This window comes from Dermacentor andersoni, chromosome 1 (genome assembly GCF_023375885.2).
Source record: "Dermacentor andersoni chromosome 1, qqDerAnde1_hic_scaffold, whole genome shotgun sequence".
In the NCBI taxonomy this organism is placed as follows: domain Eukaryota; kingdom Metazoa; phylum Arthropoda; class Arachnida; order Ixodida; family Ixodidae; genus Dermacentor; species Dermacentor andersoni.
The window spans coordinates 398103869-398128784 of NC_092814.1; the positions used below are offsets into that span (position 1 = coordinate 398103869).

Sequence of the window (24916 nt, forward strand, 5' to 3'; positions counted from 1 at the left end):
CATGTGGCACCTCTCTCTAGTAATATAAAAAAGTACTGAAAAGTTAGTCAGTCTTTAGCTTTGTACGTTTCCAAGCAGCTCCCTTGGGAAATTTAAAATTGCACAAACTGCAGCAGGAACGGTAGTTCATCGGCGTATGCAGCAGAATTGCATCGGTGGTACAGCACTAACACGCGCTTTTATTAACCCGTGTGTTTGGTGAATTCGTTGGCTAGTGTACGCGTTTCCATCAATAAATTGGCAATTACTCTTCTTGAGGCGACTTCGACTGCACTTATTCGGCGATGTCATATGTATTCATCGGCAGAAAAATCACAACGGCATATGCAGAGATTGCACCGTGCGGATTTGTTTGATATAAGTCTGCACTTACGACGGGTGCTTATTATTCAGGTACAGAAGCAGCATTCCGGCAAGGGTAGAATAAAAAAACCATCGAGAGATCGCATCACTCAACAAAATTTATCGGCTAGTGAACATGAGTTCCACGTCATGTAAATGGGGTTCATGGCGTTTGTCTGCGGGACACACCTTGCACGTATGTGGACCATGTCCCAAACACCGGTAACATCGTGTTCATACCCACTCGCACAGAGATCAGCATCTTCCCTGCAGCTGTCACCGCAGAAGAAGCAGCCTGGCACCCGAACAAAGGAGAAATCGCCGCCGCGAACTTCAGCCATCCTTGCTGCAAAGGGTTGTCGTCTGCTACTGCTCCCGCGTGTACTGTTGGAAGCGTCCGCTAGGTGGCTTTGAGTGGCGCCTTTCAGTGCACGAGGCTTGTAGTGCACGAGGATTGAACGCCAGAGAACAATTATTTATTTTTACAACAGCAATAACAACCGTGCATGTAGTAATATAAAAATACTCATCAAGTATTTATGGAAATAAAAATGTATTGTGAGAAAGTGTTGCGCGCGCCCTTGAGAGGAATGCTACAAGTGTCGTCTGCTACGAAGCCTACTCGCTGCAAACGCGAGGCTTTTCTCGCAGAAGACAGGCACTTGCGAACTCTCTCGCTCTTTTGAAAGGCTGCTTCGGCTGTGAAGGTAGGGTGAAGGTTGCTGAACGTCTTCAAGTACTTTTAAGCACATCTGCTGCAGTGCTAGCTAAGACGCTTGTGGCCTCCTATGAGTATGTTTCATTATATTTTATATTGGCGTATTGCTTCCGAAGCGTTATGGCGTGGCTAAGAACTTACCCATTTTGCGACACTAGACTACAGCCAGGAAGCAGCAACCTTTCCTACCACAAGTAAGTTAGTGTTCTCAAAGTCCTAAAACACGCATTTCAATGAGCACATAAACGAGCAATGCTTAATGAAGCCCTCAATAAAATTTGATTGTGAAGCCACTAGAAGTACAACTATGTCTTGTATCAGTAGTGCCTCCTTTTTCCTATTGTAAAGTTTCATAAAGCACATAACGCTACACCGCCAGCCAAACACAGTTAAAGAACCAAGGCCGGTCAAAACATGTTTTTCCACGTTTACGATGCCGTCGCTTTCTCGTCAGGGCTTCGACACCCCACCGCGACACAAACATCGTGCCAGCCGCTGGCCCAGCGCGCTATTGCCACTTCGAGCGACATAACAAAGGCAGAGAGCTTTGCGTTGCACTGTTACAGCAATTGCGCTGGGAGCGAAACCAAAAACTGCCAAAAAATACTTGTAGACTAGTTTTCCAGTCAACAGGGTGCCAATCCGTAGCCTGTACTTCCCATTATTCCCATGATGGTTGAACGATCGCAGCGCCAGATTTCCCTCTGATCAACTCGCCACTCTCGTCTTAGCCTAAACGTTGAAGAAATTAAGCTTTAGCTGTCAGCATCCCCGCTAATTATCGTCGATCAAAGCATCCAGCACGGAAAGCATCGATTCCCACAGTGCGTGGGATCTGCATAATTTTTCTTCTTTATTTTCGCGTCAAAAATTGAAAGTTTTCGCACCGCGGCTACATTTTTGCCTCCCAATTAACGCTTCTCTTTGACTAACTCTTTTGCCGCAGTTGGCGACTTTTCTGGCTATGTTTCAGAATTTTTCGGCCACTTTTTGTTCTGTAGATCTGGCAACCCTAACCTTCAACAAGTAGTTTTTTTTTTTTTTTTTTATGTTTAACAATCCAAAACATGGCAGACTGTTCAGATGAGGATGCTTGCGTTGCGTTTAAAAGTGGATTGAAAAAGCGCAAGTGTTTCAGGAAACGCAAGTCTTCAGATGAGGATTGCTCGGGAAGCGATGGAGAAGACGATATTTCAAGGTGAGTCGGCGTGCATTCGGATTAATAATTATATCTTCTGTTAATTGGTTTCAAAGATCCCTAAATTCTATTTGTTCGAACGTTACTTGAGCTATTGAATGTAGTACATATTCGCAATGTGGTTAGTATTGTAACTCTCTTGAAATTTCGTTTGACATTTTTTCCACAGCTCGCGATGCTGCTAACCTACGTCTTTTGCCGGCCGCGGCGGGGAGGTTAGTTGAGGCTGGCACACGGTGCATCTGTACCGTGTGCATCTGTACCGCTTATAAAATTTGCCGAGGGATGAAATACATGAATAACAACTGCATTGTCATTGCCAAAGATGCTGCAAACGAATTCTTGAACGCTGTGCACTGTCCAGTAAAATGTCTTTTTTTTTTAATTTCATAAAAGAATATTCTCGTTCGTCTCAAAAATTGTGCTCGAAATAACTGATATCAATGCTTCCATATTTTCTGTCTATTTAATAAGTAAAGAAAATATCACACGAACTTTAGAACTATATCAGTTTGTGTAATAACCGATGTGGACGCAGCAGTAGCTTTTGCAAGATTCCTTTATTGCACAAAAAACAAGGGTGTATGTAGGCACGATGTATCGCTTATCGGCACACGTGCGACGGGTTTAACACGGAAGACATGCGCACAAGATAGCCAACTCAGTCACGTCGCTCTGTTATCACATCCCTTCCCACCTAGTAGTCAATGCCATAACGAAGCACTGGGCGACGTGCACGAGTAGACCTACGGCATGCTTGGGGAACTTGTGGACTAGGCGATCTCTGCACTACAGTTTGCGTCACTGGAAGGATAGGCGATCTCTGCACTGCAGTTTCAGTCGCTGAAAGCTTGAACCTGGGGTTAGCGTGAGAGACTATCGGTATAGCATCCCATGCTCTCCGCACGTGGTTGCGATGACGTCGGTGTACTGAACCATCGGAAGTCTGTACTTTGTACATGACGTGGCCCAAGCGACGCAGTATCCGTGCGGCCAGCCACTTCGGACCACGAGAGAAGTTCCGCACATACATGGGGTCACCTTGCAGAAACTCCCTCGAGGATGACGGCTTCGTACATCCAGGGCCTTTTGCACCAGGGTGCAGTCTCGACAAGACAGAGCGGAAGCTCCTGCCCAGCATGAGTTCTGCTGGCGCCTTCCCGGTTTCCGAGTGGGGCGTGGAGTGCTGCTTGAACAAAAAACGAGAAACCTTACATGCCACTGTGCCCTGGCTCTGCTTTCGAAGCGCACACTTTAGCTCGCAAACCATGCGTTCAGCCCTTCCGTTGCTTGCGGAATGGTATGGAGCAGTATACATGTAGCGCACGCCATTTTTGTTCAAGAAAGATTGCATTTCGCTGCTCGAGAAGGCTGTGCCGTTATCAGAAACAACCAACTCTGGCAATCCGTATGAAGCAGACATGCTTCGCAGTTTTTCGATCACAGCTGAGGAATGAAGTGATGGCATTATCTCGATCTCGGCCCGGTTTGATAGCGCGTCCATGACAACAAGAAAGAAAACGCCCTTAACCGGCCCTGCAAAATCTATGTGAATTCTGCTCCACGGGCTTTCGGGTTTCGTCCAAAAATGCACAGGCGTTTTAGGTTCGCTTTGCCTGTTATCTTGACAGAGTTTGCAATGACACACGAAATCTTCAATCTGGGCATCGATCTTCGGCCACCACACATATGACCTTGCCAGAGCTTTCATGGCTGTTATGCCAGGGTGATTTGCATGCAGAATGGCGAGGACTTTTTCTCTCAGTTCTTCTGGCAGTATGACCCTGTTACCCCACAGAAGGCAGTGACGGTGAAAAGACAGCTCTCCACGCCTCACCTGATAGGCAGCATATTCTAGGGGCACACCTTGTTCTGGCCAGCCAGTTGCGACCCATTTCTTCACCCGCGACGGGCAAGGATCACGCATAGTGGCTGATGAGACGTCTGCTGCGCTCACAGGAGGGTACTCCACTGCTTCCAACAAAAGCACATCGCCAGGAGGCTCGATGTCCCTCCTGTCACCGGGTATCGGTAACCTCCTTAGACAGTCAGCGTTTGCGTGATCTTGCGTCCTTCTATACTCCAGTTTGTATTCGTAAGCAGATAACAACAAAGACCATCGCAACATGCGCGGTGACAAAACAACGGGAATCTGCTTGTCTCGTTGAAAGGTACCGAGTAGTGGCTTATGATCTGTCAAGATGCGGAATTCTCGCCCACAGAGGTACTGATGAAATTGACGGACGCCATAGACAATAGCTAGAGCCTCGCGGTCAATCTGGGCGTAATTACGTTCCGCCTTAGTGAGTGTTCTTGATGCAGAAGCAACAGGTTGCTTGCGTCCTGCAACTTCTGCAACTTCGGACCAACCCTTTAGGAAATGATTGTAGAAATTCACCATACCTAGAAAAGCTTGGAGCTCCTTCTTGTTCTTTGGTTCAGGTGCTTTGTGAATCGCCTCGACTTTAGCCTTTGACGGGTAGATGCCGGTGGCGTCTATCCGGTGTCCCAAGTACTCCAGGTTCTCTTTGAAGAACTGACACTTGGTGCCTTGTATACGCAGTCCCGCTTTTGACAGTCGGTTGAGAACCTCCATGAGGATTTCGTGGTGCTCCTCTGCTGTTTCGCTGGCCACAAGGATGTCGTCGAGGTATGCCGCCACCTGGCATAGACCTGCAAGCACTGTATCAATTGCTCTTTGAAATAATCCGGGTGCTACCGAGACACCAAACGGCAAACATCACACTTTGTACAGGCCCTTTACTGTATTTATTGTGAGCACTTCTGCTGTAGCGTCATCAACTGCAAGTTGCTGGTACGCTTGCGTCAAGTCAATTTTAGAAAAAATACGGCCTTTCCCCAACTTTGCGAAAAGTTCCTTGCTAGTAGGTAAAGGATAAACGTTGTTCCTTGCTGCTTGGTTTACTGTACTTCGGTAGTCGCCGCATATTCTTAATGACCCATCCTTTTTACGGACGATGATCATAGGGGTGGCCCATTCTGAGTACTGCGTCAGTTGCAGAATACCTTGACGTTCCAGTTTTTCCAGTTCTGTGATGACGTCATCCTTCAGTGCGAACGGAATGCTGCGGCATTTTAGAAACTTGGGCCGGGCGTCTTCCTTCAGCTCGATGTGTAGGGGTGGCAGAGCAGTGCCTGGAAATGTTTCGTCAAAAACATCCGGAAACTTTTTGATAAGGGCTTCTGCGTTTTGTTCGATGCTGTGAAGCCCAGTGACATTAATGTTCAAGACCTTGAACCAATCACGACCCAAAAGCGTGCTACCTTCGTTTCTTACGAGTATCGGCAGCTCGAAGTCTTGTTCCTTGAATTTGACCGGAAGTGTGGCTTTTCCGACGACGTCCAATCCTTCCTTAGTCCAAGTTACGAGCTTGGTGTCCGATTCTTCAAGCTTTATGCGCCTTGCCACTTTCAGTTTGCTGAATGTGTTTTGACTGATAATCGACCTAGCTGCTCCTGAGTCGACTTCCATGGGCACTATTTCATATTTCACCACCTATACTTACGGCCACCATAAACTTGGGACAACCGCGAGTCACTTGACTAATATTTAGCATGTCATCATACTCAGTTTGCTCCGAGTTTGACATATATTCTAACTGGTGGTTAACCTGACCTCTTTGTTTCTTGCGACACGCTTTGGCCAAGTGCCCTTTCACGGAACAGTTGAAGCATAGCGCGGTTTTAAACCTGCAACGGTATGCAGCGTGGTTGCCCAAACACCGGAAACACTACCGTTTCAACTGCTCGCTTGAAGTTTTTACATCTTGCCCATTCTTATGCTGCTTCATGGGTTGCCTGTCCACTTTAGCTGTCAAATCTGGGACGTCCTGACGTAGGCCGCCCATAACCCTTTGATGTTTTGCAGCAGCCTCTGCCGTCACTGCTAGATCGTAGGCAGTCTTAAAAGTTAGGTCTTTCTCGGCCAACAAACGTTGCTGCACAATGCTGTCAGAGATTCCAAAAACCAACCGGTCCCTTAGCATTACGTCAAGAGGAAGCTGGTTGTCGCTGAACCCGCAGTTCTCGGCTAGCTTACGTAAAGCTGTTACGTAGTCCGCGACAGATTCGGCGTCGTGCTGATCTCGCTTGTCGAGAACATGTACCTTGAATATAGCTCGGATGGCTTCGGGTTGATGTGGTTCTTCACGGCATTTACGATGGACTGGTAGTCAGTGTTCAGTGGTCGGAGAGGCTTGACGAGGGTAGCTATCAGGGAGTATGTATCCTCCCCACAGCAGCTCAGCAATACTGCCCTCTTGTCGGCGTCTTCCTTGAGCTTGTTTGCAGTGCAACATAGCTCTATACGCTCGACGTAATCCTCCCATGAATAGTTATTATTTAAGTGAAATTCGCCGATACGGACACCGAAGGCCATCTTGCTGGAAACGCCCTCCCCGCATGGGCACAACCGTGCCTCCTCGCCAGTGTAATAACCGATGTGGACGCAGCAGCAGCTTTTGCAAGATTCCTTTATTGCACAAAAAACAAGGGTTTATGTAGGCACGATGTATCGCTTATCGGCACACGTGCGACGGGTTTAACACGGAAGACATGCGCACAAGATAGCCAACTCAGTCACATCGCTCTGTTATCACAGTTTGAAACCAGCAAAGCAGTGCTTGCCACTGATGTGGAAAAGGTAAAGGCTAGTGAACAAGTTGAGGACAAATATTTTCGTGAAACTTTGCCATTCAAGAACTTCGTTAACATTTTTGTACATTTGCAGCGGCCAGGGAAAAATCTCAATGACGCTGTTCTTTGTTCCAATGTATTGCGCAGGAGCAGCTGTCATCGGTCGTGTATTGTGAGTGATTGCACTGGAATTATAGTCGCCGCAGAGAGGACATTTAAGAAGCAGGAGTTCTGGAAAATATATGCGGGCGAGTCAAATGAAAGTGAGCCAATGCGAATACATGACAAACAGGGTGCTTTACTAAAAAGTAGTCTCCATGAGTATTTAGACATGTGTCCGACTGACTAACGAGTCGTGCGAGTCCCATCTCGTAAAACTCCTTGGGTTGCTGCTTCAAAAATTCTGCAATTGACTCTTTCACGTCATCGTCCGACACAAATCTGGTTCCTTTGAGCTGTTTTTTTTTTTTCAAATGCCCCAAAATGTGGAAGTCCCAAGGCAACAGGTCTGGGCTGTATGGCGGATGTTGCAGCGTTTCCCTCTTGAACTTTGCCAGTTTATGATAACCACATCAGCGACGTAGGGACAGGCATTGTTATGGAGCAAGATGACTCCATTCCTGAATTTTCCACATAATTTATTTTTGATTGCGCCACGCAGCCGATCCGGCGTTTCAAAATATCGCACACGATTGATAGTCTCTCCAGGTTTAGCAAATTCGAGCAGTAAGGGCCCCTGACGATCTAAAAAAAACACATTTCCGGCGGAAATGACGGCCTTAGCTTTCTTTGGGGGCGGTGAATCGGAATGTTTTCACTGTAAGCGTTGCCGTTGTGTTTCAGGCCCGTAGTAGTGGCACCATGATTCGTACCCGGTCACAATTGCAGACAAGAAGTCGTCACCCTCACTGTGATACTGAATCAGATGAGTCAAGGCAAACCTCTGTCTTTTGGTGGTGGTTCAAAATCTTTGGCATCCATTGTGCACACAAGAGCCGATAACCGAGATGTTCATGAATTATGGTGTAACCCGAACCGTGACTGATGATCACACAACCTGCCAATTCATGTATGCCTATCCTCCGTTCTTGTCTAATCAGCTCATGAACCTTTGCAATTGTGTTGGGGGCGATTGCATGGTGGCTTTGGCCCAGTCTTGGATCGTCTTTGCAACTTTCACCTCCTTCTTTGAACCGTTTGCTCCATAGTTTGCTCCAACGCTTTACAGTGGCCAATAAAATGCAGTGTTCAATGTACACGACAGCCATACGGCGACTAATTTCTTTTCGGGAAACACCTTCAGCTGTCAAAACCTTACGACACCATGCTGTTCAACTTTTGGAGCGTTCGTTATGTCACGCAACCATGTTCAACCCATGCAGTGTATAAAAGCAGTAAAGAACATTTATCCTCGCACCTGCGTGTCACTTTTGTAAATGAGAGATGCCTGTGTGCTACGCGCATGCCTCGCAGATAATGAACCGAACCATTATTGCGAAGCGTGGATTGGCTCACTCATTTGACTCGCCCTCGTACATTAGAAATGTGAAGATACAATGTAATATACAAATGCGAAGGTACAGCTTGATAAAGGGCAAAAAAGTGTCACTGGAAACAAAGTTCACTGCACGTATACACAAAACCTAGCAAAAAGATATTTAAATATATGTATAACTCTCCAATAAATCTACGTATCTAAGCAAAAGTCACTGTATATAATGCGTCAAACGATGCAGATAAACATGTTGCGGAACCACAGATTACAGCACCCCCTCCCTCCACTCCCCTTGATGTATCTCGCATGACAGGAGGCGGCGCACTTTCTCCCCGCTTTTCTCCCTTGCACACACAAGACTGAGCCACCATCGTCGGCTCACCCATGCCACCCCCCCCTTGACCCCTAGCTTTCACTCGCACATACAGTACACGGCGCGGTCACGATGTTGTCGCCCTTGGACTTTATACGGAACGCGACGGCGATGGCAGGAATGCGCCTGGAATGTCCATATAATTGCTACCGCAATAATAGAACTGAAGCATCCCGTGAGCCATTACTTACCGCAAAAGAAGTAACAAAATCGAACTTTCACCATGCGACAATTTGGGGCACCGCAACAATGTTGTTTTTTTCTTTTGTGGGACGGGGGCGCGGAAACAAAAAGCCCAAAGGAAAGCATGTTGGCCACGATGTGGCTACGGAAGGAATATAGAAGAAAACGTGAAACGCTTGGTCCACAGAGAACCATACCGATACATGCATATTGCGTGTTTTTTGTGGCCGATGCATGTGGCGCCCCGACGAAGACGACGAATGCTCTCTGGCTCTCGAGCTGTCGGCTGAACTGGCCAGCGCTGCAGTTACCTTTTGTAAATATACTTTGTAAATAGTCTCCAGTCTCAATCCTTTGTTCGCGTAACATTTTCGTGGAGGCTGCCACTCCCCGTCCTCATCATGGAGCTCCGCAGCAGCCGCACCTTCCTGCTTTCTGCCATAGCTCCCAGTGACGACACCTCGTCTCCTCCTACTCCTGTGACCCCTACAACAACGTACGTTACCGTTACCAATCCCCGCGATCCTGGCATATTCTCTGGCCAAGATAATGTCGACGTTGAAGATCTGCTCAGGCTGTATGAGCGTGTTAGCCAAAACAACCGCTGGGACCCTACCATTATGCTAGCCAATGTCCTATACTACTTGGGCGGAACTGCTTGTGTCTGGTTCTGGACACGAGGATAAGATCTCTAGCTGGGATGCTTTCAAGGAGAAGCTCGTCAACCTCTTTGGAAATCCTACCGGTCGGCAGCTGGCTGCTAGAAAAGAGCTTGCTACCCGAGTTCAGTCTTCTACTGAACCGTATGTCTTGTACATACAAGACGTGCTCGCTCTTTGCTGGAAAGTCGACGAGAAAATGGCCGAGGTTGACAAAGTCGGCCACGTACTCAAAGGGATCGCGGACGACCCCTTCAACTTGTTGGTCTTCGACAACGTGTCCACCATCGACGTCATTGTCAAGGAATGCCGCCGCTTTGAGCTCGCCAGAAGCCACCGCGCCATTCCACAGTTTACCCAGCTCTCTAACACAGCAGCGACGTCGTCTTGCGTCGACCTTGCCGCTTCACCACCCTTAAATGAGCACGTCACACGTATCGTTCGGCGCAAGCTCGAGGCCACAAGTCCTGCACCGTTCCATCAACGCCCACTTGACCCCACCATTGACCAACCAGCCCCAGCGATCTCTCTCATTCATGTAGTTGTGCGGCAAGAATTTCCAAACCTAGGTTTTCCTGCTGCCTGCTCCGTCTCCCGACCTGACGCCCGACCGGTGCCGACTGCTATGCCTCATGGTAATCTGCATTTCCCTCCCAGATACCGTAACCTTACCGAGTAGAGAACTCCGGACGACAAACCCATTTGCTTCCGTTGCCTCCGCATTGGCCCTGTCGCTCGCACTGCCGAACCTCCTGGACGTCGCCGTATTTGAACTCCTTTTCCCCGTCTCCTCGCCCATATGCCAACCCGCGCTGTTACTCACCTCGCCGTATGCCTCCTACCTCTGACGTATCCATCGATGTCAGTCGTCCTGCTCGCTCGCCGTCACCTCAGCACCGTCGGTCCCCGTCGCCCGAGCCACCCCGCTATTCGTCGCCAACCAATTATGGACCATCTCTTATTGAAAACTAGACCATGCAGCTCTTGGAGGTTGTGCCGCATTATCTTCGTCGTGTCGAAATCCTCCATTGACGCTCCCAACGAACCAGAACTTACTTGATGTTAACGTCGACAGTGTCCCTTTGACGGCGTTAATAGATACTGGAGCCCAGGTGTCCATAATGAGTTGTAACCTCCATCATTGACTGAGGAAAGTTCTCACGCCTCCTACTACTCGAGCCGTATGCGTGGCCCATGGCAGCACTGTTGACGTCACTGGAATGTGTACTTCCCGTGTAAGTACCGCCGGACGCCACGTCCCTGTTCTTTTTACAGTGCTGACCAATTGTCCTCATGACCTAATCCTCGGACTCGGCTTTCTTACGGCGCATTCAGCTTTGATCGACTGTTCTGCCAGTACCCTTTGCCTCGAACTTCCCCTACTCGCACATATTCGTGCCGAACTGCCGAGCAACTTTAGTACGACCGCCTTTGTCCGCCTGCCGCCTAAAGCCTTGACTTTCATTGATTTGCTATCTTTTCCTGTGCTGGATGGTGATTACGTCGCCACACCTGTTCCTGATGTCTGTTTGATGCGCAATATCACTGTGCCCCACTCCGTTGTCACCGTCGCCGATAACCGGACATGCCTCCCTGTCGTTAATTTTGGCCTGACCATGGTGTCTACCAACCGGGAACTCGCAGGGAATTGGAATAGTCTGGAAATACTCGGGGAAAACTCGGGGAATTGTGCTTCTATCAGGAAAAATTAGCTGGAATTTTATTGAAAGGGAACGAAAGTCGTGTTCATGCTGGCTCCAGTAACAGAGGAATCGCAATGAATCCTCATTAACGCCATGTCATCAGCACGAGGTATTGCCAGAGTAGTTAACGACCGATTTTTCAGACGCCCAATTTTTCAGACATGCCTGATAATTCGCACAGCTTAGCGGCACCACCACATACTCCATATACTGCAGGTCTGAAATGGCATTAATCAAAACCACCACCGCCGCCATTTTGATTATCTCGCCGCCTCTAACCGGCACTCTCGCACGCAGATTCGCTGGCAGCCGTAGCCACCCATAGAGTTTCTCACTACATTACCTAAAGGGAAATCTGGCGCTGCTGCGTGGTGGTATGCATGGGAATGCCGGTATATTGTGACTTCGGATTGGCATCGTTCTCGAAGAGACAGGACACCTTGAAGACGTGCTTGGCAAGTACCGTTCCGTCTGTCACAATGATTCATCTTCTACTAAAACAGCACGTGAAAAGCTGTTTTAGCTTTATTATTACACAAAAACATGTTTTGTTTAACTATGAGAACTTGTTATTGCGTGTACGACTAAATGTTACATAAAAAGTATCAGCGAGCCGCTAAAGTTGGAGAACAGACGACAAGGTCTGCTCTCGCTTTGAAACAGTTGGTCGTCTGTTCTTGCTTTTCTTCGCTTGGTCATGCATTGTAGTTGAGTAAAGATGTAATATGCGTGAATGGAAACATTTTATGAAGATTTTACTTTGAGAACGCGTTATTTGTGTAGCCGTATCCACGTTTTAGACGAAACCTCTTACAACACCAGCCAACACGAGCCTCGCAGACACATATACCGTCATTCCCATGACGGCACGGTGCCCCCTTAAGAAACTCCCATAGACGGTGGCGCCAGATTTCCCTCTAGGTGTTATAGTGAGAAACTCTATGTAGCCACCACCACAGCAACGTTAGGCCTAGCTGCTTCTACGTTCGCTATTAAGCTCATTGCCGTGCGGTGCCATGTTTTTAATTGAAAGAATTCACCGCTGTCTGTCATGGCACCGACTCCGCCTTTGTAATCCTCGCGATTGGCTTCGAAGCTCGCACAGCACGTTGCGTAATGCCAGTCTCCGAAAGTTAGCTTCGCCTTTGCACAGCAGTGTTACGCGGTGAAGCATAACAAGTGTGGGAAGGGGCAATTGTCACGGGACACAGTATGTATTCCTTAATTATACACGTGTGCACCCCCGTCTCCTGTCACAGTACCAGCACCGATATGCCTAATAAGTGTACTGGCAGGTCTTAGGAGCTTTTTCGGACGTGCCTGGGGCAATTCGAGCCTTTAAGGGCAGGTAAAGACATGCATTCATTTTTTTCGGACTGCCCGATTTTTCGGATGTTCTCGCGGCCCCTAGGGAATCCGAAAAATCGGAAGTTAACTGTACAACTGACCAAGAGGATGCTTCAAATGGTCCATGGGGCGAAAGCGTGGCGGAAGGAGGATGAGAACAGAAAGGACCAACGCACTGAGGAATTAACGGGAAAGGAAGCGTGCCACCGCCTTTTTGAAGGAGCTTGAGCTCAAAAAACAAAGTGTTTGCTGACGCCGAGATGCAGATGACCCTCATCCAAACCAAAATAAACTCTTTAAGGCAGTGAAACCCAACACTCAGATGTTGTGTACGGGCTGAGAGTATGTCAGGACAGTTAAGGTTGACTTTCCAGCTGCTGAGAGAGAATCTTAGTTGTGACAAAGTTCAGGCCTCATACCGATGAGCTTGCTATCAGTTGATAGAAATAGCTCATATTCGAAAATATTTACTTCTGTATGCATTTCCTTTTCATTTGTATTTGAAAATGTTCGACTGAATTTGGAAAGGGTTTTACCATTTTTTTTCTTCCTTCTGTTTTCTTTTTGAATAAAATAGATATTACTACTTGCTATTCAAACTGGACTAAGTCATTTTTTTTGTTTCAACATGCTTGCTAGAGAGTGACAGCATTGGGCAACATGGTGTCAGCCTTTCTTGACATAAAACAAAGTTTTGGCTCATTCAGGGAATATTGCAATGGTGCTCAGGGAAAACCTGGAAAACTCAGGGAATTTGGAAATGTCAACTTGGTAGACGCCCTGCTGACAAAGGAAGTTCTACCCAAAGGCATATCGGTTGCAACGCTCCATGCTATCCGAGAGGACCACGTCACGACGGTTTTCCGCAGACGTCTGCTCAGATTCTTCACGATGTCCACAGGATGCTATTTGCCCTGATGCAACATTTCGTCCTATGATTGCTGCAGACCTATTGCCTGAACAAGCAGCAGCTCTGTGTCTCCTTTTGGTTTCCTACCACGACAGATTCGACCTCGGCAATCGCCAATTGGGCCAGACTTCAATTTTGAGCATCACATAAATACTGGTGATGCCAGTCCTATCCATTGCCGGCCATATCGAGTTTCTGCTTCAGAGCGTCAGGTTATTCAAGATGAAGTGAACAAGGTGCTTGCCAAAAGCATTTTTGAACCTTCGTCGAGCCCTTTGGTGTCGCCCTTGTTGTTAAAAAGAAAGATAGCACATGCATTTCTGCGTAGATTATCCTCATCTAAACCGCATTACGAAGAAAGTTGTCTACCCTTTGCCTTGCATTCACGACGCCCTTGATTGTCTCCACGGTGCCAACTACTTTTCATCAATAGACCTGCGGCCTGGTGATTGGTAGATTTCTCTGGATGAAAAAGACCAAGAGAAAACCGCATTCGTAACTCCTGATGGTCTATATCAATTCAAAGTTATGCCATCCGGTCTATGCAATGCCCCAGCAACGTTTGAATGTACGGTGGGCTCTGCTTCAAGGGTTCAAATGGTCAACATGCCTCTGCTACCTAGACAACATTCTCATATTTTCGCCTACATTTGAGACACACCTTCAGCGCTTATCAGCTGTTCTTCAAGTCTTCCGCAAGGCTGAGCTCCAGCTAAATTCCTTGAAGTGTCACTTCGGTTGTCGGTAGATTACAGTGCTGGGCCACCTCGTCGACGCTTCAGGTATTCAACCAGACCCGGAGAAAATTGGTGCTGTCACGACTTTTCCTGTACCTGAGTCTGGCAGAGACGTCCGAAGTTTTGTAGGACTCTGCTCCTACTTCCGACGCTTTGTCAAAGACTACGCAGCGATTGCCCGACCTCTTACTGATCTGAAGGACATGCCGTTTATGTGGGGCCCCGCTCAAACTGCCGCGTTTGCCCACCTCACCAACATTCTCACCACACCACCTATACTGGCCCACTTTGACCCATCCTCTCCTACAGAGGTGCGTACCGATGCCAGTGGTCAGCGTATCGGAGCCGTCTTAGCCCAGCACCAACAGGGTCAAGATCGCGTTATCGCATCCGCTAGCCACCTCCTCACAGCAGCGGAGCGCAACTATTCGATTATAGATCGTGAATCTCTGGCTCTCGTCTGGGCAGTTTCCAAATTCCGCCCGTACTTCTATGGCACGCACTTCTCTGTAATCACATACCACCACGCGCTCTGCTGGCTTTCCTCACTCCAGGATCCTACCGGCCAGCTTGGTCGCTAAGCTCTGTCGCTGCAAGAATACTGCTATGCAGTAGTGTACAAGTCGGGCCAATTACATCAAGATGCAGACTGTTTATCAAGCTATCCAGTGGACGAACCACCTGGTGACCCTGACCCCGATACTGACGCTTGCGTTTTCTCCGTTTCTCAGCTGCTACGCGTTACCGACGAGCAATGCCGGGATGCCACTTTGCGCGCCATCATTGATGGCTTGGAACCTTCGCCTTCTGATTCGTCCCTTCACCTGTTTGTTCTCCGGGATGGTGTGTTATACTGCCACAACGTACGCCCTGACGCTCCTGCCCTACTCTTCGTCATTCCTAAGCACCTCCGGTCGGCTCTTCTCCGAGAACTTCACAATTTATCAAAGGCAGGTCACCTTGGCATCTCCCAGACCTACGACCTGATCCACTGACGCCTCTTTTGGCCGGGTCTTGCCCGCGTCGTCCGGAAATACGTTGTGGCGTGCAAAAAAATGCCAGCGCCGAAAAACACCATCGACGCTCCCTGCTGGGTGCGTTCAAACGCTTGACATTCCTTTGGAGCTGTTCTTTCACGTTAACTTGGACTTACTTGGCCCTTTCCCGCTATCCACCTCTCGCAACAAGTGGGTCGCTGTGGCGACAGATTATGCCACGTGCTACGCCACCACCAGAACGCTTCCAACAAGCTGCGCCACAGATGTCAGCGTTTTTCTTTTAGGCGACGTGATTCTGCAGCATGGTGCTCCACACCAACTGCTCACAGACTGGTCGGACATTTCTTTCTCAAGTCATAGCCGACATCCTGCATCGCTGCTCCACCAAGCACAAGCTGACTACGTCTTATCATCCACAGACTAATGGTCTCACTGAGCGTCTGAATCGCACCCTAACAGACATGCTTGCAAAGTATGTCTCATCCGACCATACTGATTGGAACCTTGCCCTACCTTATGTAACTTTTGCATATAATTCTTCGCATCACGACACTGCTGGTTATTCCCCGTTCTTTCAACTGTTCGGCCGAGAACCCGCATTGCCACTGGACACATCCCTTCCATCCGCCGCAGCAGAGACCAGCGAGTATACACTTGACGCCATCACCAGGGCAGCCCAAGCACACGAAATTGCCCGCGCTCGCCTCCTGACCTCTCAAGACAAAGAACGGCGCTTGTATGATCGCCAACACAGAGACGTCCACTTTTCGCGTGGATCTCTGGTACTCCTGTCGTCCCCGACTCGTCACGTTGGCCTGTCAGAAAAACTCCTGTCTCTGTACACAGGCCCTTATCACGTGCTCCGGGCCGTGACTCCAGTTACCTATGATATCGCCCCAGTCAGTGCCAGTGCCTCATCTGCCCAAATTCCACTGATGTTGTGCATGTCGCACGCCTCAAGCCATATTACTTTTGTGTTATCACCGATATTTAGACACCCCGGGACGGTGCTTCTGCCTCCGGGGGTAATGATACATGCATATTGCGTGTTTCTTGTGGCCAATGCATGTGGGCACCCCGACGAAGAAGACGAACGCTCTCTAGCTCTCGAGCTATCAGCTGAACTGGCCAACGCTGCAGTTACCTTTTGTAAGTATACTTTGTCAATAGTCTCCAGTCTTAATCTTTTGTTCACGCAACAATATGCATGCGGCTCGGTATCCAGCGAGACAAAATTTTCCGGAGAGGTTGCGCTCAAGCGAACGTGTTTCAAGCCGTCGAGTCCCCGCAGTGATAGGAGCAAGCGACCATTGTTTCTTTTTCTCGTCTGCTAGCCAGAAAGCGTCCAAAATTCTGCCAGGCAAAAATCTACTCGACCAGAGAAAAACGAATGCGCATCGAAGTGCTCCGCGCAGTGGTTGGGGCAAAACGAGATAAGCGCGTGCATTCTGGCTGGTTCTGGCTGCCCGTGGGTAGCGAGAACAAAAAATTGAAGATGCTCAATGTGTCCTTATGAATAAAAGTCAAAGTAGAAAAATATATAAGAACGTAGTTACCTTTCCTGACTTAAGTGTCTTGGCATGGATGCTTTGGCGCAGGTGAAAAAAAAATGACAATATCCTTTTCTGCGACATGACGGCAAAAATTAACCACCACAATGCTTCGTCTCATCGGACCTCGCTGCATGCTTTGTCAACTTGTCTGATAGTGTGTTCATATGGCTTGTCTAGTTGTATGGTGCGATGTACGACTTTAAAAAAGTCAATGCACCTTTGGCGTCAAATGTTTATAACAACGTTAAACCCACAGAGCTCCGGAATTGAAAATCTAAATAAAGCATGACTTTGGAAATGTCGATGCACCTTTTGCATCAAAAGTTTGAGCACTTTATACCCATAAAGTTTCGGAATTGAAATCTAAGCGCTCTGAAGATTTCGCGGCCTTCGCGAGGTGCCGCGACGAGTCCGCTCGCCATCAAAATGCCCTGGAAATTTTGCTCGGATGGGGCTCCTTGCGTTATGTGACTCCTGCTGCATGTGCGTTGCCATGAAATCTAGCCCGATTTCGGAATCTTCACACTGAAATGTCCTTTCGAGCGTGAAAAAGACATTCTAGACAAAATCCATCATGGTTTCTGGTGCCAGGGGTTGTTTTGGTCGTCGGTGATTGGCAGCACGGAAAAATTTCGGGGGGGGGGGGGGGCTGAAGCCCCATATGCCCCCCCCCCCCCCTGGCTACGCCCCTGTCTAGCTGTACATAATGTCTGCTATTGTTACCGATCCACTATCTGTGGGCTCGCCACTCGTGATTTGCCTATACTATAAAACTCTCACTTGCTAATTCATGCCCACCTCCAGTGTGTTAATTAAATTGGGGTACCTGGCTGAGGTTTGCTTTTTGACAATGCGAAAAGCAGATGCCACGCAGAGAACACAATACACGCTAGTGCTTGTCCGACACGAGAGGTCCGTTTAATTTGCCTCCACTACTGAAGCAGTTCAGGGTGGTGCATGAGAAGTTCAGAAAGGCACAGCGCGACACTGGAAAATGTTGAGGTGCAGATGCGCTATATACAAATCATAATGTACGACCTAAACACAACATAAGCTAACATATGTCACATAAGGTAACAATTTTACTGATGGGGGAGCAAGTCTTAGGTTCCAGCGGAGAAAACCGAGGGTTTGATTCGCGGCATTGGCTAAGTTAATGACATGTTGTGTGCCAGTGTTGTGTGCCTAGGCACAGGTGCATAGAGGTTAACGACCTTGCAGATAAAATGGTAACCTCCATAGCAACAAAACATAAAAAACCGTCCATACCGATTCCTGCTACAGACCCGAAGCCATTTCTATGGAAACAACTCGGGAGCTATTGGCAACACTTGTGGGATGAGCAAACATTGAATAATAGCCACTGTTAGGGAACTGACTGTCATTAACAAAGTCATGATGATCTGAAGTTCTCTTCTGCTGCCTCAGAATAAGGCGTGCATTGCTACACATTCGTACCTTGTAACGGGTGCTGTGGCAGATGTGAAAGGCTGACGATACTCCACGTCTTGGTGGAGTGCTGGGAAGCAGAAGAAGAGCGAAGATAGCACTTTCCTTTGGCATACAAACAATGTATCCCTTTAAATCCGACTCTGTTTCTTGGCCCAGAACCTCTGTTTGATACCAAGGCAGTGCTGAACTGTTTACATGATGTTGTGTTGCATGTTATTAGCTTGAGAGATTCGTAGCCATCCCTCTAGAGGGTATTGCTTCGAGCGTACTGTTTTGTAGAGCATGTGTCTCCAGACCCTTGTGCTCAAGGGTCTTAGTGAGGTGGCCGTGCTAGTGGAATTGACACATTTTTCTGTGTTGTGTCATTTTAGAATGTATTTTATAGTAATCGCCCACGTCACTCGTTCTTGACATTATTGTAATGCTTGCATGTTTTATGTACCTTACAGGGAATATTTTAGGCCTCTATACAACCTTGCTACATCTGACACTTGTCATTCACCACATGATCGAATTTCCCACACCATTTCTTGGTGCTCTTTGGCCATCCCTGGCCCTTGCGTCAAAAAATACCCATACATCATCATCATCATCACTGGCGCTCACTTGCTGAAGTAAAGAGGGTTGTACCTGAAAAATATTGAAACGATCACTTAGGTAAAACATTGTGTTTTTGAACGTATGTCTGTGGGTATGCTATTCTTAAGACGTGATGACTATACAACTACGGTACGAATGATTTTAAAAAATGCGCAGAATTAAGCTTCATGAAAAGTCGGCCATGATATGCACCTCATGACGTCTGGTTGGTAGACATGCTTTTGGCTCCGCCGGTTGCAAAATGTGGACTCTGTGAGTGAGCACAATGTTTCGCCATTCATCTGCAGTCCAGGGATGATGACCTTCAGGGAATGCAAGCATCTTTCCTCTCGCCTTACTGAAAAGAAGCAGCTTCTTGGCAACGCTTGGGTTTCTGAAATCTGCTTTGAAAAGCCGTCTCACCAGCCTATGCTGGCGTCAAGGCCGACCACATCTCTGACCTGAGCAGCAGTCATGGAAGGGTTAGCAACGGCAACCTGCAGTGTCTTCAATAGTTTTGCAGACACAATTTCTTGCTGCATCACCAGTGTGCCCCTCATCTCTGAATGCCTGCACGATTCTGTTAACAGTGGCTTGCGTTATACCCAACGTGTTTGCCATCTCCCTCTGGGATGTACACTGTAGGGACATATATATTGCAGCCTCTCTCATTTGTTTCAGCACTCGAAAAGGCATTTTTCATATTGCGCAAAAGTCACTGCTGATTTGCATGGTAAAGGCATTATTAAATACCTGAAGCTGTGATCATGACCCCTTACAGTGTCGGCTGGCACAATACAGTGACATTTGTTATCTAGTCCAAGAACATTATTTCCAAGTGCGCGCACACACACACACACAAAAGAAAAAGTGTGTGAAAAAGTGAAGACAGCAACGTCTGTGTGTCTTGACTTCCTGGATGCTTGCACTTTCTGCATGGCTGTGTGAGGCATGCATAAAAAATAAAAATAGAAAAGGGTGATCTGATAATGCAGAAGTTATTTTGCCTGGCAGAACAGCCGAGGACACTTGCACTGGGCTGCGCGCCCGCGCACATTCTTCACCATTTCACCAATGTGCTACGTTACATGGCGCTGGTCGACTCTCCAGTCAATGCTCGTTATTAAAATTGCGATGGTGTACGTCCTTCACGTGTGAGCTTATGCTTGCTTAATGTGGAAACATACTGAAAAGAGTTTAAACCCTTACTGCTTGTTCAAACTGCATATTAATGTTAAAGGAATAAAACAGTTCGGGCACGTTAGACATGAAGCTGGTGCTCCAAGTTTTGTTTCACTGTGTGGGGTGACAACTTTCGCTACATCTGTTTTGGAAGGAACAATGAAGCAGGGATCTTTGCCAGTGAATCTCGCATCTAAGTAAGCAAGAAACAAGAAATTGAATTTTCAACCTAATGCCTTAGATAAGCTTCAGATATCTTGCAAAACTGCCTCACGGATGAAGCGTTCTGTTTACTGCAGAGAAATTCTTCAAGACACCAAGGAGATCCAAAAGCTTCGTAAACGGCCCAATGGTGTCAGCGTCATAGGCCTCAACTTGGGCAAAAAGCTCACTGCCAAGGAGGAACTTGTGATTGTAAGTTGGAACTTTTACTCCAGTGGTTGTACTGACTTGCAGCTGCACTTCTTGATGTTGAAAGGATCAGTGAGGACTGTACTAGAATATATGACCGATTTTCCAGTACACTTTTGTTGTAGTGCAATGGTTGTTCGTGTGTTTGGGCCCAAGCACAAGTTCCCAGCATATGCTCGTCGTGCTTTCATGCTTTGCTAGCCACTTGAGGTGCTGTGATCTGGCATGAGCACACTTGGGCAACTAGTCAAGGCTGTCAAAAACTGGTGGCTCTATCTGGAGCGCAGTGATGACCTTTTATTATTATGCTATTAGTAGGGCACCAGGAAAGCAGGCAGCGTTATCCATGTCTCTACAATTTGCAGTTCTAATTTGGAAGAGAAATTGTAAGGCAAGGTTAGGTTGAACAAACTTGCGAGGTGGCTTAGAACAAGTTGCAGAGCTCTGCACTATCTCTGATATGACGGGCGACAATTGAAATTTGTGTGGAAATGACTGAATGAGTGCAATATGCATATTCTGTAAACGTAATGCTGGTTCAATTACACAGCATGCATAATGGGTTGAACTGCTTCCTGCAGCCATTGTGCACTTGAAAGCAACACCTATCCATGTTGAACCTTAACATCCATGTTGTCGTGCCTTGCATTTATTTAGGATTAAAGTTCACCTACAGTTCACCCAGAATTGCCTCTTTTGAGTAGTGCAAGAAATCTTAATGGATGCCTTGCTACAAGTAGTTCCTCACTGGACCTGGACAAAATGAATGCTGCAAGTAGTAACTGAGATGAACATCTTGTTCTGTCTTGTGGCAGGATGTTGCAGGTTCACTTTCAGCAAGCAGAAAGAGCCACTTGATGTAATAGGAACAGCAAAATTATGGCAGTTTTGGAATGCAAGAAACAATTGTAATGTCTTACTTGCTTGTGTAAAAAGAACATTCTATGGTCGCGAACATGACGAGTTGTCTGAGGATGGCTGTGAACCAAGTGTGAAAGCAGATTCTATCTAAATTGGGAAATCATTTTGCTTGACTGTGCCCAATTTGATGAGGTGTGTGGCAGCTAAAGACTGTAGGAAGAAGGTGTTTGACTAAGCCATCAATTGTCTGAAGAAAGATTATTGAAAATTGCAAAAATAATAAACTTGGTTTTCAGTTTAGAACAATGATATCACAGTTTTGGTAGTTGCACCTTTAGTGACATCTTAAGGAGGCAGAATTGATGCAGTAATAGATTTTGAGCACTATTTTTTGAAACCCTCGTAAACATAATGATTTCTCATATGCTGTAAGCTTGTGCTGTTGAACCCAATGATAACAAAAGCACAAGGGAACGCTATTCTCGCCACAGTGAAATACTTTTGTATCCCCAGTGAATGCCCACAGGATTCAGTGCATTTTGTATCTCAACAAAATGTCAAAAAAATTGAATTTCGTATTAATGTAATTTTGCCGTAACATTAGTTCTTGTATTGTCTACTCGTGTAATGCTAACAGAGTCTAAGAAGTACTCAAATGCATTTTGTGCCCATTTAAAATACGTAAAATGCTTCAACAGCACATGGCTGCCACCCTTTTGTTTACAAAAACAGCAAAGCACCAGATTGGAGGCACCAGAAACAGGTTGTGGCCACCATCTTGTATGTTGGCTGCCTGTTTGAAATGGTACTGCTGATCGATTGCAGTAAAGGGCCCTGTCTTGTTTGCCTTCGCACACAGCATTGAGCAGGCCAGGCTGTGGCAGCTGTTGCAGGTGCTCAACCTGCCGCATACCTGTAGTACAAGAATTGCCAGATGGTAGTACTCTGGTGCTGTAATTGTTCAGGTATGGTTAGTTTACATTCATGCTTGTCGCATTTGTGTAGCTTCATTTTTCTGCACTTTATCGACTTTGAAGCGACTCTGTATTTCTAAACGTAACCAGACTCTCCGCAAATTGTATAATCATTGTGATTTATTGCACTTATATTTGCAAAGTCACAAAACCATTTGAAGCCAGAAACGCGCCGTGGTGGCTTAGTGTCTATGGTGTTGCGCTGTTAAGCACAAGGTTGCGGGATCGAATCGCGGCCGCGACGGCCGCATTTCGATGGGGGCGAAATACAAGAATGCTCATGTCCCATGCATCAAGGGCACGTTATAGATTCCCTGGTGGTCAAAGTTAATTCAGAGTCCTTCATTATGGCATGCCTCATAATGAAATCGTGGTTTTGGCACCTAAAACTGCAGAATTAATTCATTCATTTGAAGCCAGAAGGACAAAGTTCAGGCAAATACTGTATTTACTTGCTTAATCATCACACTCGTGTAATGACTTGAATTTTGTCATCAAAATTTTTTTTTTTTCTTTCCCACATAATGATCGCACTCCGAACTTGGTGCAGCGATATGTCGTGTGCCAAGTCTAACTAATGATGATCGCGATTACCATCTGTGAAATGCTGTCGAATGCTATGCGAACGGCCCCAAGACATACCAAGCGGTCTGCACGCACCAAACATTGTTAAGCATATGCCCCATTTCGTTCCTTTCATCACTTTCCACACTTCCACGAAAAAAAAAAAAAAAAGCTACAACCAAACTTGCCTTGGCTTTATTACTTGTAGGCTTTATAATGGTTGTAGTCAACAACAAAAAAGGCGGCTTTCAATTCTTCTCTTCTGCACTTGTTGGCATGTAACAAATCGTGAGCGGCAACGATAGTAGCCACGTTTACACTTATACGTTGGAAGTGTACCCTATTCATACGCCGATGCTTGTAACACACCTAAGATATTCGCCCACCCTTAGCGGAAATATTGCCATATTAGGATAGTAGTGAAGACAAATGCCACAGTTTTCTCAGCATGCCCGCCATGTGTTTCTGTCACTGGCAGCTAAGCGCGCCCATCTCTGTTTCTGTCCCCCCAAAGTGGACGTGGCTACGTTATTGCTGCAAACTTGCAGATATTAACAATATTGTTAATTACTGATATAGAATAAACTTTTTCAATGCACGTAATGTACTCACAAGAAGAAAAAAAGTCGCGCTCCGCGCGTTTGGCTTGCTCCGCTGGCCGCCATTTTTGTTTTGGTGTCTCACACTCTAACAGCGGCAGCAGCCTGTTTGTTTACCTGTTGTCATTCCGAAGCAAAGGCGGGATGAAATAAAATTTGTTTTTTCTTTTCGCGGAAAATTTAACCGCGTAATGATCGCACCCGTGAATTTGCGTCAATTTTTCTTGACAGAAAAGTGCGATCATTATGCAAGTAAATACGGTACATTTATACTTTCAAGCATTTTAAATCAAGTGCTCATTAGATATATTGCCTATAATTAGTGAGAGAGAATTTAATACCAAGTTTGTAGAGTGAACCAGTTTCTCGGTTTTCTATTCTGTGGGTAAGGTTTATGGGTCTAAGGATTGCTGAAAAAGCTTAGTTGCTATTATTGTGCCAAGCTCGGAGGTATTCGCCCTATGGTATTGTAGCCTTATGATGAATGGTATCTTAAATTGTCAATCAAACCGTTTTTACTAAACGTGGTATGTAATATAGTTGCACATTGGTCAATGGGAACAGCTGTACCCAATGAGTGAGGGTGACGTCATCTGTAGAAGGTTTTATAATGTGCCAGAATTTGGATACATTAGTGTTTAGCAGAACATTAGTTAGAAAAATATCTTTTGGTGGCATTTAGTGCATTAACATTTGCCTATCAGATGCAGCATTCTATTTTGCCCATTGTGATTTGGTTGGTGATTGGTAAGTTAAATGATCAAGACACTTCTTTTTGTTTGACATGGTGCTACTGTTATAGCATGGTGCCTGAGGATTAGAAGTGATGATACAAATAGGGATGGGCTTCCTTGTTAATCGTTCGACTTCAGCTATAGGCATTCTCCATGTGTATTGAATGTTGCACTTGTCCAAACCTTGTGAAACGACAACCATAGATTCAGAGAATTCACAATTTGTGGCATTGAAGGTAGCTCTCTTGTAATCGACAATAATTTTCTACCTTTTGTTAGTTTTCATTGCAGGTGGGAAAATGGAAAAAAGTGAGAAATGCATGATCGCTTATCGGGGAAGTCGGGTCAGGTCAAGGGTCAAAAATAAGTGTTGTGTGTTTGCAGAGTTACTTAGATTTGTGTTCTATCTATAGTATAAGCTTGTCACGGAGCCTATAAGAATATCGTGTAAGTTCTGGTGTCACAGGAGGATGGTAATAGGCACGGTGGCTGAGCATTCTATGATATGTGTGGCAAGTTGCCAAGTAGGAACAGAGGCAGTGAAGAAAAACAGATATGAAGGAAATTAATGGCATCGTGAAGTTCATCTGAATAAAAATGTGGTTTTAGTGGACGGAAGATGATAGCATGCGCCAATGAAGCATTTCTTTGAGGGGTCGACATTTTGCAACCAGCCATGAGGTTGGCG

General features: G+C 46.6%; 1 protein-coding gene across 1 annotated transcript in view; it reads left to right on the forward strand.

Annotated features, from left to right (window-relative positions):
• The first annotated feature begins 1998 nt into the window (after positions 1-1998).
• Positions 1999-24916, forward strand: part of LOC126518587 (splicing factor C9orf78) — a 112203-nt gene continuing 89285 nt past the window's right edge. Inside the window, exons 1-2 of the mRNA XM_050168364.3 lie at positions 1999-2258; positions 20385-20499. Of these exons, the coding sequence (XP_050024321.1) occupies positions 2128-2258; positions 20385-20499 (246 nt within the window). The 5' untranslated portion in view covers positions 1999-2127. The remainder of the gene's footprint in view (positions 2259-20384; positions 20500-24916) is intronic.